This window comes from Lissotriton vulgaris, unplaced genomic scaffold (genome assembly GCF_964263255.1).
Source record: "Lissotriton vulgaris unplaced genomic scaffold, aLisVul1.2 SCAFFOLD_3766, whole genome shotgun sequence".
Taxonomy (NCBI): domain Eukaryota; kingdom Metazoa; phylum Chordata; class Amphibia; order Caudata; family Salamandridae; genus Lissotriton; species Lissotriton vulgaris.
The window spans coordinates 12,763-29,564 of NW_028254779.1; the positions used below are offsets into that span (position 1 = coordinate 12,763).

Here is a 16,802-nt window from a genome sequence, read left to right on the forward strand (position 1 = left end):
GAAAACTTGTTAGGGTTCGGTGTGAGTTGAGAAATTATAGGTGACACAAGGTCGAAGAAACAGTGTTAGAGAAGATGGCAATGAACAATCACAAGACGAAATGTTCTATTTTTAGAAAATGGTGCAAGTGTTGTTCTATATGCATGGGGTTATGGACTATATTATGGATAATTTTAGCTATTGCGATTCCTTTCCAAACTCATTTAACAAAATTGAAACCGAATGAGAGTACCAGTAAGCTAAATGAGAAAGAAAATGTACATGAGACACGTGTATAAGCCTGAGTTGCATCAAGACAAGTCAATTAGTGACTTCACTAAGAATACTTTCAAAATTATTGCTTGAGTACATTAAAACTATGAATGTTGAGGACTGTTATGTCTGTGTAAAGTTGCCAGCATCAGTGTCCGAAGGGGTGACCTATCACACCCTTCCTCTTACTTATGGAGTTACCTGTAGTGTAATCTCAAGTTTGTTTTATAAGACTGGTAAATTGGAGTATCAATATTCTAATGTGGATGAGATATTTGCAAAGTTAAAGATTGATGCCAACCTAAACAAAAGGAGACATGCAGAAGTGATGGGAGAATATTTTATAGAAGTAGATGAACTAACCCACGAGTATGCATTTAATAATAATTTGACCTGTAAAACGAGAATTGAAGAGAAGACATTTCTAAATATGGTTGAGGAAAGAAGAATTGCTTATAAAAGAAAAGATGAAACATACAAAGTCAAAATGTTATACATTTGATGATGAGAATATTGAAGATAAAAATGTGAACGTGGCATTAAATATAGATGCACCAATGTTGGGGAAATTATGTATCAGAAGAGATAATTCAATGTATGACAATTATTTTGTGGGAGCAAGTCAATGTGAAGACACCTATAGAATTTTAGGAGGTTGGGGATTTAAAGGGGGAAATGATCCTGTTTTCCCTGGAATTTATTTCATATGTGGGAATAAAGCGTATTATAGGCTGCCTGACCATTGGTATGGGACATGTTATTTTGGTTTGGTCTTTCCTAAAATTTTTCTTGTAGATAGACTTACTAATTTAAAGCATGAAATTGGTAAAGTTTTAAGTAGAAAAAGGAGAGACTGTGTTAGAAATAATAGGCGATGTATTTGGAGCACTGATACCAGCAGTGGGAATTTCGTTCAATGCAAATCGAATCAGAAAATTGTCCACAATTGTTGATAAATTGTCAACAGATACAGCAGGAGGATTCCTGATGGTAGTCACTGAAATGGTTGCTATGAGAGCTATGGTTATGCAAAACTGACTTGCCCTTGATATAATTTCAGCAAAAGAGGGAGGAGTCTGTGGAATTTTGAAAGTTCAACATTGTTGTACTTATATTCCAGACAAAAGTCAGAACATTGAGAAGTATATTATAAATATTAGATTTGCATAAGGAAATTGAACCACTGGAGGTTGAAGGTGTCCTTGATAGGATGGGTAAACGTTTCTCAGCAATTAAACATTGGTTTCAAGAAATAGGTAGTTCAAGATACTAATTCCAAAAACAGTTAGTGATAGTGATCTTTATAAGGTTATGCTGTATATACAAAGGTAGAAGAGATTTCAGAAACGTGAAGAAGAAAAGAAATCAAGAAAGATTGGCAAGGACAAGAGAAAAGAATGATAGAAATGGAAGAAATTAAAGATAAGGTTTTCAAAGATTCAAGAGAAAAAGAGACAAAATTATAGATGACGAAAATAAGTTGACTAATTGGGAAACATTAGTAAGGTGGGAGGTAAACAGAACGGGTTCAAATTCATAATTTAAAATAAATCTATTTGTTTCTATGATAGTTCTAAAAGTGGCCTCTGAGGCCTATGAGAAAGATGGCTGCTCGGGTAAACTGTCAGCTAGAGCTGGACTGCGCAGGCGCGCCAAAACCTGCAAGTCAGAGTGAACTGCCTGTGCTCGAGGAGGTTCAAGGCTGATGCGGCCCGGAACCTAGGATGGGTGCCAAGCATAGATGATGTCATTCTCAGAGCCTGGGAAGATGTATGGATGTTGCCACTCAATAAATGCCTAGGCCAAAGACTGTCCTAAAACAAAGCCCCTTTTCTTTTTTCGCTGACTCGTTGAGAAATGAATGCTGTAATGGTGAGGAGATGCTCACCCACCCCAATTTTGTCCAATCAGAGACGTAATAAATGATGGTAGTTACATTTTAGATAGATTAAGTTAGGGATTTAGAGTATAAAAACCCCTGGTTTTGTCTAGTCTGGGTCGCTTTTTCCATTTCCATCGGAGATGCTGCCTGATTGCTGACCGATTCCTAGATGTAAGAACTTTAACGATTTCTTTACTTGTTTGCTTTGCAGGATTGGAGGATAAGATGAGCGTGTTAGTTAGGGATGTTAGGAGAAAATGATTTTGGAACTATCTATTCTTTGCTAATTTTTAACTGTTTTCTAAAATAAAGCGATTTTTCCTTGAGCTCAATAAAATGATCATTTGAAATAAAGTTCAAGTTTTACTGAATAAAGATTTACTAATGCATAAAATGTCAGACATGATAAGGTTTTGATTAGAAGAAAAATTAAATAAACAAAGAACTAAGAGCTGGTCTTTGAATTCTTCCTACGTCTAATTTTCATTCTAACAGATCCATTGCCACTAGGGTGGTGTGTCTGAATAATTTGATTCATGGTTAAATGTTAATTCTGCAGGTGTGAATAATGTATAGTTAAATCGGTTTAGACGCTCCACCAAAATGCTACAGCGTTTCTCCAGTATGATTCACCAGAGCCTTGAAGCCTAGTGTAAGTGAATAGTGTAAGTGAACGGGGTAAATGCACAGTGTTATGGGCCCCACTGGTGCAGGTTTTTTGTGTTTAAAGGTTTCGGTAAATGGTGAGTATTGATTTAGAAATGATTTCTGGAGCCGCGCTGGAGCACTATCATAAAGCTGGATCATGTGACCATCCTGTACAACAGCCGCTGCAACTGTTGACGAGGTCACAAAATGTGTCCCTGTCGGAAACCCCAAAAGAAGACTGGTGACCAGGTCCAAAGAGCGATCAACAAGCGATAAACAATGAGGGGACACATGATTAAATAACAATGTTATCGGCACCACCTTTAAAATCAGAACATATAGATAATGAAAATCTATTGTGACTGGTGATGCAAAAGATTCAGAATTATCAGAATGGGAGTGGGTTCCTGCGAATGAAATATCAACTGATAAATTAGACGATTAATCAGCATAGACTATGCCAGAAATTACACAGCGATATAAATTGGCAAAATTCAAACACCACATGGGAGTATACGCGAGGCCATCATGGACTGGTATTTGGATAGTGCTATTATCATTCCTGAGCTGGCTCGTCGGAGTGTTATGTTTTGGAAGAATGGTGCATGATGAATACATTCCAGAGCTTGAAGGATCATTTGTAGCAGCACGGAAGCTCATACTATATGGCACTTGTAATATGGTTGACGAGATACCAGTTACATGGAGTGGGCAGTGAGTACGCAGAGAGAAGGTAGCATGCTATATTTTGCACCTCTGAGCATGAGGTCAGTGATCAGTGCCAGGTCTGATGGGAGCCAGAGTCCAGGGGACACTACTGAGACATCGGGGTAAAAGCGACAGAAAGGTAAGAAGAGAGCCTGAGACCCAGGCCCACACTTGCCCTCAGCAGAGCTGAGCCATGGATGAAGACCCGGCAAACACCTGGTGTATCACTTGAGTTGTACTACCGCAGCATTTAGACAGTAGTGCTCACTCCCTCTATGTGGGGCACTGATGCATTTGCCTTTATGGACAGCAAGCTACACAATGTAAGCGTGTAGTTGGAAGGGTGTTGTTGCATAAGTAGCTGACCAGTTCAAAGCTGGAGACAAGACACTCAAGAATTCCAGCACCCCAGCAGTCCTCACATCCTGCACTTCACCCCAATGAGCCTGGTGGAGGCCGGGCCAGGGCAGAGCTAGGCTGGTCGTGCCCTGCTGACGGAAGGAATGAATCAACAGGACAAGTCCTGCCCTCGACCTCGCTCCATAACTATCCAGGGCTCCAGGGAACCCAAAACGAATTCAGATGGATGATGGGGGCATCAGGGAGGAAGAGGGGGTTGTGGTGGGGGTGTGTGAGAGGAACCATCAATACGAGGTGATGTCAGAGAGGCAAGAAGAACAGGATTTGATGTCTAACAAATAACGCATAGAATTCCATAAGGATTTTTTTTAGAAGAAATGTTTATTCTTAGTCAACACAGTAAACTGGCCAATACGTCTTTGATGACAAAGTTGCATCATCAAGGCCTCTTAACAGTACCTACTTAGTGAGATACAATGATAAATAAATACACATGAAATGTCAAAACTGTGACCATAACCAGATTAGAAGAGAATCAAAAAGGTGACAGAAATAAAATGAAAAAATACATGTGCCATTAGAATCTCAAATGAACACATCTTTCAGTTACATACTCTACTTCCTTAGAGAAGTGTGCACAAGATACTCTGTAGATAGAAGTGTAAACATCACCCTGTAGACAGAAGTGTAAACATCATCTTGGTGCTCAGACCAACTATCCAGTATCCTGTGAAGACGGAGGAAAGGGGAAAGGAAAACAGAGCAGGTGACTATGTCCACAATAGTGAACCTTCACCAGTGTCTGAGGCAAAGACTTAACTGGCTTTGAGGCAAAGGCAGAAAACAGGGAGGTGGGAGGATAAGGCCCTCAGTCTGGTACCCAGAGCCCCCTGCTGGAATAGAGGACAGGAGCAATGGAGTGGAGGAAAGATGATGGCAGCGAGAGGAAGAGAATGAGACACAAGGATAGATAGAGAGAATGAGCGATGACCAGAGGTACCGCACCAGTGATGGATGATGAAGAAAGGATGGGAAATGTGTCAACACGGAGCAAAGAGGGGAAGAGAAAGGAAAGTCATCACATGATAGATAAAGGCAGTCACAGGACAGGGCAGTTCAATGGTAGCGACAGGAGGGAGAGAAGAAAGTGGTAGGAGAAAGAAATGGGAGAGAGAGAGAAGGGATGTGATGGGAAAACGATGGCAGTAAAGAAAGGAGAAGATCGGGAGTAACAAGGGAATGTAAACTTCTCTTCAGCTTCCCTGTGCATGGCAGCATCACTTTAATCACAGTATTCTGGTTATGATGAGGAGGAGGAGGCTGAGCCCCTCTTCACAAGCCTCACTCTGCACTGCAGTTTGACATTCAATCGTTGGCTCTTGTGATCGTGCACGCTTTTGCACAAGCCTCACTCCACACTACGACATTCGATCACTGACTCCTGTGATGATGGTGCACAGATCCCAACAATTTGCCCTCTTGCTATAAGAAGTAAAAGGGTGTGGTGCTAATAGAAAAGATGTCTACCAGTCTCCCTCCACTGTAGTGAAGGTGGAGGCCTGTGGCAGTAAAGAGGGCATACAAGATCATACCTCTCCATGCTCATCTATATCTGAATGAGCTCTGTCCAGAGCCCTCCTGTGTGTCGGAAGAGAGGGGCAAAGATTGCACAAGGTCACATCCCTCAACGCACATCTGGTCCTGAATAGGTTTTGTAGAAAACCCTATTGTCCACATCAAATACACCTGGGCATTTCACGAGGATGCCTCAGGCTAAACCATCATTTACTTATCAGAAACCTGGAATGAAGCGCGACAGTGATTTATGCCTTGCAGCTCTGACCTGTGTCCAACATCTCATCTGCTTGTCGTCTTCGGTCTAGATCTTATAATCAGACTTGGAGCTCTTGTCTGCCTTGGAAGCTCCCGCCATCTCAGTTTATTGCTTATTTTGCCTCATTTCAGGAGGGGGTGAAGTTAGAGGGTCAGCAACGCTGAGAAGGGTTGCAGCCTTTTACATGGAAAGACATCAGCGATATGTTCATATTTTAAAGATCACAAAAGGGCTTTTGGAGAATTTGCTCTTTTTTGAACCAGCAGAAGATTGCCAACTGTACCACCTACACCAACCTTACCCACGCTTATGGCCAGAAACAGCCTCACGTCTGAAGACTGTGGGTGGGTATGATGAATGGCGGGGGCTGCAGCCCCTACGTCTGCCTCTGCTCTGCTGCGGAGTGTTGGGTGTTGATAGGAGGGTATCTTGAACACTACATCTCACACCAGCCTCACCTCAGCCCTTCCCCAGAGGTGGAAGTATGGGAAGAGCCGCTCTGTGAAGAGGGCCTGCGGGAATATGTAGAGAAGCTCCCAGGAGTCAGCATTGTACAGGGACAGCCGTCCCCCCTCATAGTCCAGATACACCCCCAGCTTCTGGGGCTTCTCACGCGGGGACAGAGAGGTCGGAGGGGAGGTGAGAGCCTTGTGGTGACCCTTCCACCACTGCACAGCCCAGACTCCCTCCTCAGGTGACCATGTGAAGTATTCCTTTCTCTTCACAGACTCCGCTGCGACCCCCAAAATCCATGCTTCCCCCTCGTGCAGCAGCTGCACCTCCCAGTAATGTCCGCCGGAGGTGAACCCCTTGCTCCCCAGCGCACAGCACCAGAAGGTGAATCTCTTGGGGGTGTTCGACAGGGTCTGTGTTGTGCCTTTGCCTCTCACACGTCTCCCTCCCTCAGACAGGCGGAGCCGAGGATGAGCTGTGTCAGGATCCAGAGTCACCATCACTGCAAAGAAGAGATTCATAATTAGAGAATTAATGACACAAATACAGGCTGTAATTACTACATTGTTTTTATAGGATTAATCTAAACCACACCTGGAAGGAGCACACTGTGCTAAAGAGTGCACATCACAAGACTGCTCCCTACACAAATGTGTGCATTCATTTAGAGCACACTACACCAAAGAGCACACTGCACTACATAGACCGGACATTCTACTACACACTACCATGTACCATGTGGTATACTACATTATAACCACACTATCACATATGAAGCATGCTACAGCACATTATCACAGATGATTAATACTACACAGCACTAGCATACCTGACACTACTCAACACCACACTACACTACCACACAAAGCATGCAACACTTCCCCAAACTACCGCACATGACACTATACCATGTTACAACACATGATACACTATAGCTGAGTGCCATACATGGAGCATGCTACACTACTCCACATTACCACACAACGCATACTTTACTGCATTACACAATACATGGACCAAAGTACACTACACCACTATCATAAATGGGACATACTACATTACAACACACTACCACATACAACATATAACAACATATACTACACCACAATACCACATATGAAGCATGCTACACTACTCCACATAACCACACGATGCACACTACACTACACCACACTACCAGACAGGACTCATGATACCCTACATCACAGCAACAGACATGACGCATGATGCCCTACACCACACTACCAACACGAAGTATACTACACCATACATGACATATTCTACATTATTCCACATATTTGGGCAGCACACAGCTGTAGACAAAACACTGTACTACATTGCACTATATGGTCCATTCTATTAGACAATGAATATTATGGGGCAACATTTTCGTCCCAACCCAAAGGCACAGCTAGCTGCATTCTTATTGCTTTCACGTTTGACGATGTGTTCCAATTTTATTCTGTGTAATCATTCACTTATTCCATCTCATCTTGTTCATCTGTTAAGTTTCTACGTGCACAGAATCAAGCAGATTATCCATCCGGACCACTATTCAAAAACAAGTACTGACGCTTTTGTTCGCCATATTGCAGCATTTATTGAGACCCAATGCATTTCGGGCCGCTGGGGCCCTTCGTCAGGGGTTCAGAGAGATCCCCTTCCTCAAAAGCTAGCCGAAGAATGATTAATCGAAAATAGGTGTGCATTCCCTACCCTAAGATGTCCATTCTATTATACAACACACTGTACTAGCTAGAGGAATGGTAGACCGTACTAAGCAGTGCACTGTCCTAACTTTCACAGTGGATTAGACCGTTTACTGTCCGGGGATGTACACTGTACTAGAAAGCTCTATACTAGCCTAGACAGCACACTGCACTATAGAGCACACAACCGTAGGTAGCACATTACTTTAGCACAATACACTAGAGAGGATCCTAAGCTGTAAAGCATACTGCAATACTAATTCCACTTTACTACAACACACACTATACAGCATATTACACCAGACACAACATAGTAACAGACTGCACATTGCTCGAGACAGTGCACTGCACAAACCACCTACCGTATTAGGCCAAACGGAGCTAGCACAATCCGTTAGATAGTACTGTATACACTACACTTGAAAGAACCCTGTACTAAATACTAAACAGCACTAGATAGCGCACTATACTAGAACACACAAACTGTATTCAAATGAACCAGAGGTTTAAACGGGCTGTTACTGTCATGCACTGTGTACCTGCACTACTTTAATGTGAAAGGAAGAACACCAGCACTACTTTAATGTGAAAGGAAGAGCACTAGCACTACTTTAATGTGAAAGGAAGAGCACAAGCACTTGATTCCTGTGAACAGAAGAGCACCAGGCATTTTTTAGTATGGAGGGAAGAGCACCAGCATTTCTATAATGTGAAAGGAAGAGCACCAGCACTACTTTAATGTGAAAGGAAGAGCACCAGCACTACTTTAATGTGAAAGGAAGAGCACCAGCACTACTTTAATGTGAAAGGAAGAGCACCAGCACTACTTTAATGTGAAAGGACGAGCACTAGCACTTGTTTCCTGTGAAAGGACGAGCACTAGCACTTGTTTCCTGTGAAAGGACGAGCACTAGCACTTCTATAAAGTCAAAGAATAGCACCAGCACTTTTGTAATGTGATGAGGATGATCATGGATACTTCTGAGATGATTGCATTATTTATAATGGGAGAGCAGACAGGCACTCAAGGATAGTACGTAACTACAGTTTAATTTTTACATTTAAAGAACCGGGCACGCGCTTCTTTAAAAAGCGCACTATATGACATGGCACACTGTATTAGACAGCAGACTGCACTAAAAAGCACAGTGCACTATGCTGCGTAATACACCAAGCAGTACACATCGCAAGAGAACACTGCACTAGTGCCAACGCTGTACTCAGTATCACCACAAACTCAACAGAACACTTTAGACATTAACCTGTCGTACACAGTAGAGTGATATTACAAAACACATTGCACTAGACTCTGCACCATACTGCATGGCAAACTGCACCAGAGAGAACTGTAATTGAGGGCAGACAATATAATTAAGCACACTGCATTAGTCAGTGCTTTACAAGACATCACTTTGCACTAGACAACACATCACCTATTTGGTACATTGTACTAAACCAAATATTGTAATCGACACAATACTGCACTAGATAGTGCACAGTACTAGCGGTCACACAACCTTAGGGAGCACACTGCACTAGATGGTGCAGTGTAACAGAAAGCAACTAGAAGGTACATTGAACTAGTAAGTACATTCTAATAGCCAGCTCACTACTAAATTACATGCTGCCCTAAATAGCACTATGCACGAGAGCACCCTGTACCTGGAAGTACACTTTGCAAAAGACACAATTCCTTCGCTAGACACAGTGCACTGCACTTGACAGTGTACGACACCAGTGACCCTACAGTACTTTATGGTATAGTGTAGTAGGTAGGGAGCACACAGTACTAGATTGCAGTCTATATGCTCTAGAATCCACAGTGCATTAGTCCTCACACTGCACTAGCCATAATACTGTACTAGGCGAAACACTGTTCTAGCCGATACATTGTACAGTACAGCAGACTGTATTGAACTGCATACAGCACTAGGCAGCAAACTATACGTAATAGCCCCACTGTAATGGATGGTACAGTAAACCAGACAGCACAGCTCACTAGCCAGAAGACTGTACTAGACAGTACACTGTGGCCCACATGCAAGCTAATTTGCAACCAGAAACATTGCGAATGGGTAAAAAATGCTGTTTCCCATCGCAAAATAGCTAGTTCTGATGCATGAAGCAAATTCGCACAAAACATTTTTCACAATTTTAGCGCTTCATAAAATACAGAATCGGTAATACAGATTCTGTATTTTAGGAAGCTGTTAGACTTGGCACCTTGGCGTGAGTCTTCCTTCCACTTTTTGCTGATGTGCCTCATGTGTTTTGCTGGTGTTAGCTGCTCAGGGCACGGTGCCACTGATAATCAGTGCCACAGTGCAAGTGCTCCATATGAAAAGTGTAAACATTGATTGGTGTCCATGCTTGGCTTATTTGGTTTACTGTCAGTCCCCAGTAAAGTGCACAGGAGTGCCAGGTCTTGTAAATACAAATGCTGCTGGTGGGCGTGCAGCACTGGTTGTGCCACCCAGAGAAGCGGCCTAGTCAAATGTGTCTAGGGTCTGCCATTGCAGAACCTGCGCGCAGTCTGGTACTGTCATGCTGACTGGGCAAGTGCACCCACTTGCCAGCCCCTAAACCTTCCCTTTACTTCATGTGAGTCACCCCCAAGGTAGGCCCAAGGGCAGGGTGCATTGTAAGCATAAGGTAGGCAAGCCCGGATGTGTGTGGCCTGTCCTAATAGTGAATTACAGGCATTTTCCTTTTTCACTATTGTAAGGCTACCTGGTCTCATAGGCTGGAATGGGCTGCTGGAATTATTACACTCTGTAATCCCAGCAGGCTCAGGGAACATGGTAGAACGTCAAGTTTAGTATGCCTGAACTCAGAATAATAAAATACTTCTTTAAGTAAAGTTTGTTTTAATACCCTGTGTTTGCAAATGCTACTTTTAGAAAGTTAGCATTTGATTGCCTGACCATTTCAGCCCGCCTCTGCTAGGATGTGTGATTGCTGTCTGGTTTCTGTGAGTGACGGGGCTGGGGGATTCCAGGAGACTGGGCTGCCAGGTGGTAAATAGAGAGATTACACCAGGATGGGTGGGAGGAGTGCCCCTTGACTCTGAATAGGGCTGTGCTCTGCCACCACAATGCTGGCTCCACCTCCTGCGGAGGTGGAGCCAGCATGGTCTGTCTGATGTCTCTGCCCTGCTCACTGAAAGAAGCCAGTCATCAAAACAAAATGCTCCAAAACTGGGCTGAACCAGGCTCAGGCCCCTTGGCCTGCAAGAACAAAGGCTTTTCAGTATAAATGTAGGAGCCCTGCTCCTAAGAAACTAGATCCTGTTTACGCCAGGAAGAAACTCTGCCCGAAGAGAAGGACCTGGGAAATCTGGATGAAGGACTACTGTCTCTAGCCTGAGAGACTGGCCTGTGGTGGGTGCCTTGCTGCAAGAAGGAGAGAAGACAGACTGAGAAAGACTATTTCAACTTGTGCATTTTTGTGAACAATCTCTAAGGGCTTGCGTGTGAACCTGCCCACTGAACTGCGCCCCAGGAACATTGGGCGCTACCCCCCTGAAGGAAGAGCTGCTAGCTGTGCTGCTTGTCCCTGCAGCGCTGATCAAGGAAAGCAAAGTGTGCTGTGAATCTTCATCATGCACTCTGACAACCTGTGCCACCCTGTCCCGCCGAGCAACGCGACTCCTGCCAGGCTGCGCCGCAACTCGCACCATAAGGACCAGCCCCCCTGGCACGAACACCGCGACTGTGGCCAAAAACGAGCCGTAGCTCGCAACGTAAGGAGGGACCCGTCCAGTCCAAGCACTGCGATCTTCAGACCCCGAGCAGTAGCTCGCAAAGTGAAGACAGGCTCCGCCCTGCGTTCACTTTCCCCCTGATCGACGTGCTGCTGAAGCGCCCCGCTGCTGTTGAGTGAACAGCTGTGTCGCCTACTGCAGCTGTGTAGGTCTCGTACCTGTGGATCGTACCACCGCTGTCAGCCGCTCCCCCTCCAGGGTCGATGTGTATGCTTCATCGAGAGCCGGCCCCCACAACTCATCGCTAACCCGAGCGCACCGTGACTAACCAGCCCTCGAGCCGTAGCTCGCATCGCACTGGGGAGGCACCGCAACATGGGACGTCTGATCTCCGCACCGTCCGCCTCGAACTCCCAAAGACCAAAGGTACTGTGTACGTGTCGTGCGCCTCGGACTAGAGAGTCCACGAGGCGCTTGAATGAGGCCCATTTTGTTTGTGATCATCCTACGAGTCGTCAGAGCCTACGACTCGCACCAGCCTTGTGTCCACAGTCCCCCTGTGATCGCCCCGTGCTGTGACCGAGAGGCACGTACCAATTTCGCAAGCCTTTGTGTCCCGTCAACGAGGTACGTCGCACAGGAGTGCTACGACCCATACCCTCATGTAAATCCGGCAGCGCCATATGCGTCAGACCGCGAGGCGCGTGCAACTTGGCAAGGCCTTCGGGATCGCAACGCACAGGAGCGTTACAACCAGTCCAGTGGCAGTTCAGGCTGGACTGTTCCCATGAGACACAGGGTCAAGGTTGATTTGCATATGGCCATGTCTGAACTGGGGTGGTGTGGAGTGCAAAAAAACAATGGATTTAGGCCCAGATCTCTATACTGTGGTGAATGTATGACATTGTTCTGCATTCGGTCCATCAACTGTTTTTGTATTTGTCACCCCGAGTGGGACGGGTATGCTCAGACATGAGTCCCATGCTCTCCACACCACTGAAGTCAAGCTATCCTGGCTGAAGACGGCTGATAGCCAGAAACCGGTCTTAGGATGCTTGATTCCGGTCCAGGGAAGATATGGCTTGGCAGTTCAGGCTGGACTGTTCCCATGAGGCACAGGGTCAAGGCTGAGTTGTATATGGCCATGTCTGCACTGGGGTGGTGTGGAGTGCAAAAAAACGATTGATTTAGGCGCAGATCTCTGTACTAGGGTGAATGTATGACCTTGTTCTGCATTCTGTCCATCAACTTTTTTTGCATTTGCCACCCAGAGTGGGACGGGTATGTTCAAACGTGAGTACCGTGCTCTCCACACCACTGGAGTCAAGCTATCCTGGCTGAAGATGGCTGATAGCCAGAAACCGATTTTAGGATGCTTGACCGGTTTCTGGTTTGGTTTGCATCAATTCCTGTTGTGTCGAGGGGAACCTGATGTGGTGGTGTATCCTCTGCAACATAGCATTTAGGAACTGTTAAAGCGTGATATGGCCCTTTGGGAGACCCCTCCAGCTGCTGCAATACTCCCTGGAAGGTCCATGAAGCTAGGAGATGCAGGGCACACAGGACCTGCACATGGGTGAGTATGGCAGGTGTCCTGCGGGTCTGCCGCTGCAGTATAGGGTCTAACTCCGCAATTAGATCTAAGATAGCTGCAGCATTCAGCTTATATTTATCATAGATCATCTCCTCAGTCTGCTCTAGCAATGTGACGCGCACTCTAAAGATTCTCTCCTGGATCCTCCTTCTCTGTGCTGTAGAGCGCTGCCATTATGGGTCATTGTAATGCATTCTGGGACTGTTTAAGTTGTTTGCCGAGGATTTGTCTGTTTTTGCTTATATGTAATTTTTACCACCTGATTTGGGCCCATATGCAGCAAGCTAATTTGCGACCGGAAATATTGTGAATCAGTAAAAAATGCTGTTTCCGATCGCAAAATAGCTAGTTCTGATGCATGAAGCAAATTCGCACAAAATAGTATTTTTCGCAATTTTAGCGCTTCATAAACTACAGAATTGGTAATACAGATTCTGTATTTTAGGAAGTGCAATTAAGAAATCGCAAAATGGGATGAATCAAGTTGTTGCAAATACACAACCAGCCACAAATAGCTATTTGCATTTCTTAAACTAGAAAAAAAAAATCAAATCAGGTGGTAAAAATGACAACTAAGCAAAAACAGGTGGAAATCATCAGCAAACAACTCAAACAGTCCCAGAATGCATCACTATGACCCACTATGGCAGCGCTCTACTTCGTGGCGAGGAGGTTCATCCAGGAGAGAATCTTTAGAGTGCGCGTCACATTGCTAGGGCAGACGGAGGAGATGAGCTATGATAAATATAAGCTGAATGCTGCAGCTATCTTAGATCTAATTGCTGAGTTAGACCCTATACTGCAGCGGCAGACCCGCAGGACACATGCCATACCCACCCATGTGCAGGTCCTGTGTGCCCTGCATCTACTAGCTTCATGTACCTTCCAGGGAGTAATTGCAACAGCTGGAGGCCACATTGCGCTTTTTTAACAGTTTCCTTCATGCCATGTAGCAGAGGATACACCACCACATCAGGTTCCCCACGACACCACAAGAATTGATGCAAACCAAATTAGAATGTTATTAGGTTGCACAGTTCCCACATGTTATTGGTTGTATCAATAGGACACATATACTCATTCACTGCAGGGGGACATATGGGTACATCTACTGCAACCGTAAATCTTACCATTCACTCAACATACAGGTAACATGCAACTCCAAAACACTAATCACTGACATAGTGGCAAGTTACCCTGGCAGTGCACATGACGCCTACATCTTCCGGCACAGTGGTATACAAGGACGTCTACTTGTGGGGGATTTTGGAGAAGGATATCTTCTGGATAAATCTATGTAATCCTGCATTTCAAAACAGTTCGCCATGGTGACACATAGCAGTGACTAATGTTTGTTGATCGCTCAGATCCTGTAGGTGATAGCGCATACCCTGTGAGGTCTTTTATACTCACCCCATACCTGAATCCTGCCACACAAAGGGAGCGACACGCCATGTGATAAAAAGGACATTTTGGGTACTAAAATCATGATTCAGCATCCTACACAAGACCGGTGGGGCATTACAGTATAGTCCGGAGAAATGCTGTAAGATTGTGGCAACGTGTGCTATGTTGCACAACATAGCCACTAATAGAGGCATACCATTGATGGACTGACAGCGAGCCGGAACAGGGCATACAGCAGACACAACCACCCCATGCAGCAGGCGGACCAAATGCAGCAGAGGGCAGACAAAGAAGAGCAGAAATCACCAGCATTACTTCTAAGGTGAATAAGCTCATGACAACACAGTATTTGCTGAAAGGTTTAATGTGTCAGTTGTGTGGTTGTGTCAATGCACACATACCATGTACAGACAATTACTTTCCATTGCCTTGGGACTACAACTACAGTGTGAATAAGTAACTCATATCTGGTAACCTCACCATATTGTTTGAATGTCCAAATGTCTAACTCTTCCTGTAACGCCCTCCTGTGGCCCTTGTAGTAGTCCCAGCTACATCTGACATGGTGCCTTCTGTGCCTGCCTGACTCCTGCTACTGCGCCTCCTGTTATGTGCCACAAGCTCCAGTAGGCTGCTAAGGCTGGAGGCCTCCTCACTGTCCCCACCTCTATGCAGGAGGTTCCCACTGGCTGCTGCTGTCTGTAGCCCTTCCACAGCAGTGGTGACTTGGATGAAGCCCCTGGCCACATCCCCACAGCAGTGAGTCATCTCAACCTGCATGCCGACTGCACGCCTGCAACGCTGAGCTGTTTTAGTACTCTGCCTGTTGATGGCCCTGGTGTATCCGCGTATGCGCCCCATAGAATAGTGTTGCCTCCTGGCATTAGAGACCTGCTCAGCCTGGATGACCATGCACATCTGTTCAATGGCTGTTACACGGTCAAGTTGCTCACTGTGCGCCCTGAGCCCCTCAACGACTGCAGTGGTCTGCTCCTTCATGCAGTCACGTATACCACCCATGTGTGTGACCATTTTTCCTACTTGCTCCTGCAGAATAGGCATGTTCTTTTGTTGCAGGCGGTGGACCTTCAGCATCTTGGACCCCAGCACACTGCAGGCAGATTCACCATCGTCCTCAGCAGACCTCAGAAATGCACTTGGTCTTCGCCTGCGGAATGGACAGTGATGTTGCGGTATTGTTCCCTCTGTTGGTGGTGGGGGGGGGGGGGGGGGGGGGGGGGGTGTATGGGCAGTGTCCTGTGGGTGCGCTCCTGTTCGGGTGTCCTCCTCACTATCCAAATCGGGCAGTGGTTGGACTCTTCTCCTGCGAGGAGTGGGAACAGGTAGGGGCAATGATGCTGGCCTCTCTTGTTCTTCATCTGGCTGTTCCATATGTCCCTCAGAAACGTGGAAGTCTGCCACGCCACTCTTGTGATGCATCTGAGGGAAATAGTGCAAGATCCTTTTTTTGAAAAATTAAATATATTTTTTTTTGCACATGTTTGTGACATTGAGCTAACAAAGGTCTAATAAATTGACTTCTGTGATGTAGAAAGTCTACTGTTGTCACTGCCTTGCTGTACTCTGATGCAGTTGAGCTGTGCTGCTCCCTCCATGCTTTGCCATTACATTTGTATGCATGCAACTCCCACAATGCATTAGGGGGTTGCAAGTAATAGGTGGACTGGGCTCATGTCTGATACACTACGCAGGGTATGCATTTGTGGCAGTTTGGGTTACATTTCTATGGAAATATGTTTGGTTGTGCTCTTACCCTGGGAGGTCCCTGCATGTCCTGAGGTGTCAATCCGCGAGATCCCGACAACTGCCTCCTTCTGCAGAGTGGATTCCACCAGGTAATCCAGTGGGGTGTTTGCAAGCTGAGTGGATGTTACCCCTTCTGTTTGACTTGCAGAGACCAGCCTTTGAGCCACTCTTTTGCCCGGCTGCAAAGGTCATACCATCTCTTCTGTAGGTTGTTGATGTCACGTGGTGTTACCCCCACAGAATTGAGCCTGGCTTGTATCCCAAGCCAGATCTTCCTCTTCACTGACTCTGCGACATGCAGGGATAGTTTCCCAAACAGCTGGTCATGTTTTTAAACAACTTCCTCAGATGGTATTTCCAGTTCCCTCTCACTGAATGTAATCTTCCTCTTCCTGCCTTCTCCTTTTTGCTGTTTTTCTCCTGTGTCCATGGTGTTGGTTTGTCTCAACTTCTGCAGGAAAAAGTGTTTTCCAGGCTGAGCACCA

The 16,802-nt window shown here is 45.4% G+C and overlaps 1 protein-coding gene across 1 annotated transcript in view; it reads right to left on the minus strand.

Annotated features, from left to right (window-relative positions):
- Positions 1 to 6,076: 6,076 nt before the first annotated feature.
- Positions 6,077 to 16,802, minus strand: part of LOC147659415 (E3 ubiquitin-protein ligase TRIM39-like) — a 105,353-nt gene continuing 94,627 nt past the window's right edge. The window contains exon 6 of the mRNA XM_086951758.1: positions 6,077 to 6,639. Coding sequence (XP_086807884.1) covers positions 6,128 to 6,639 — 512 coding nt within the window. The 3' untranslated portion in view covers positions 6,077 to 6,127. The remainder of the gene's footprint in view (positions 6,640 to 16,802) is intronic.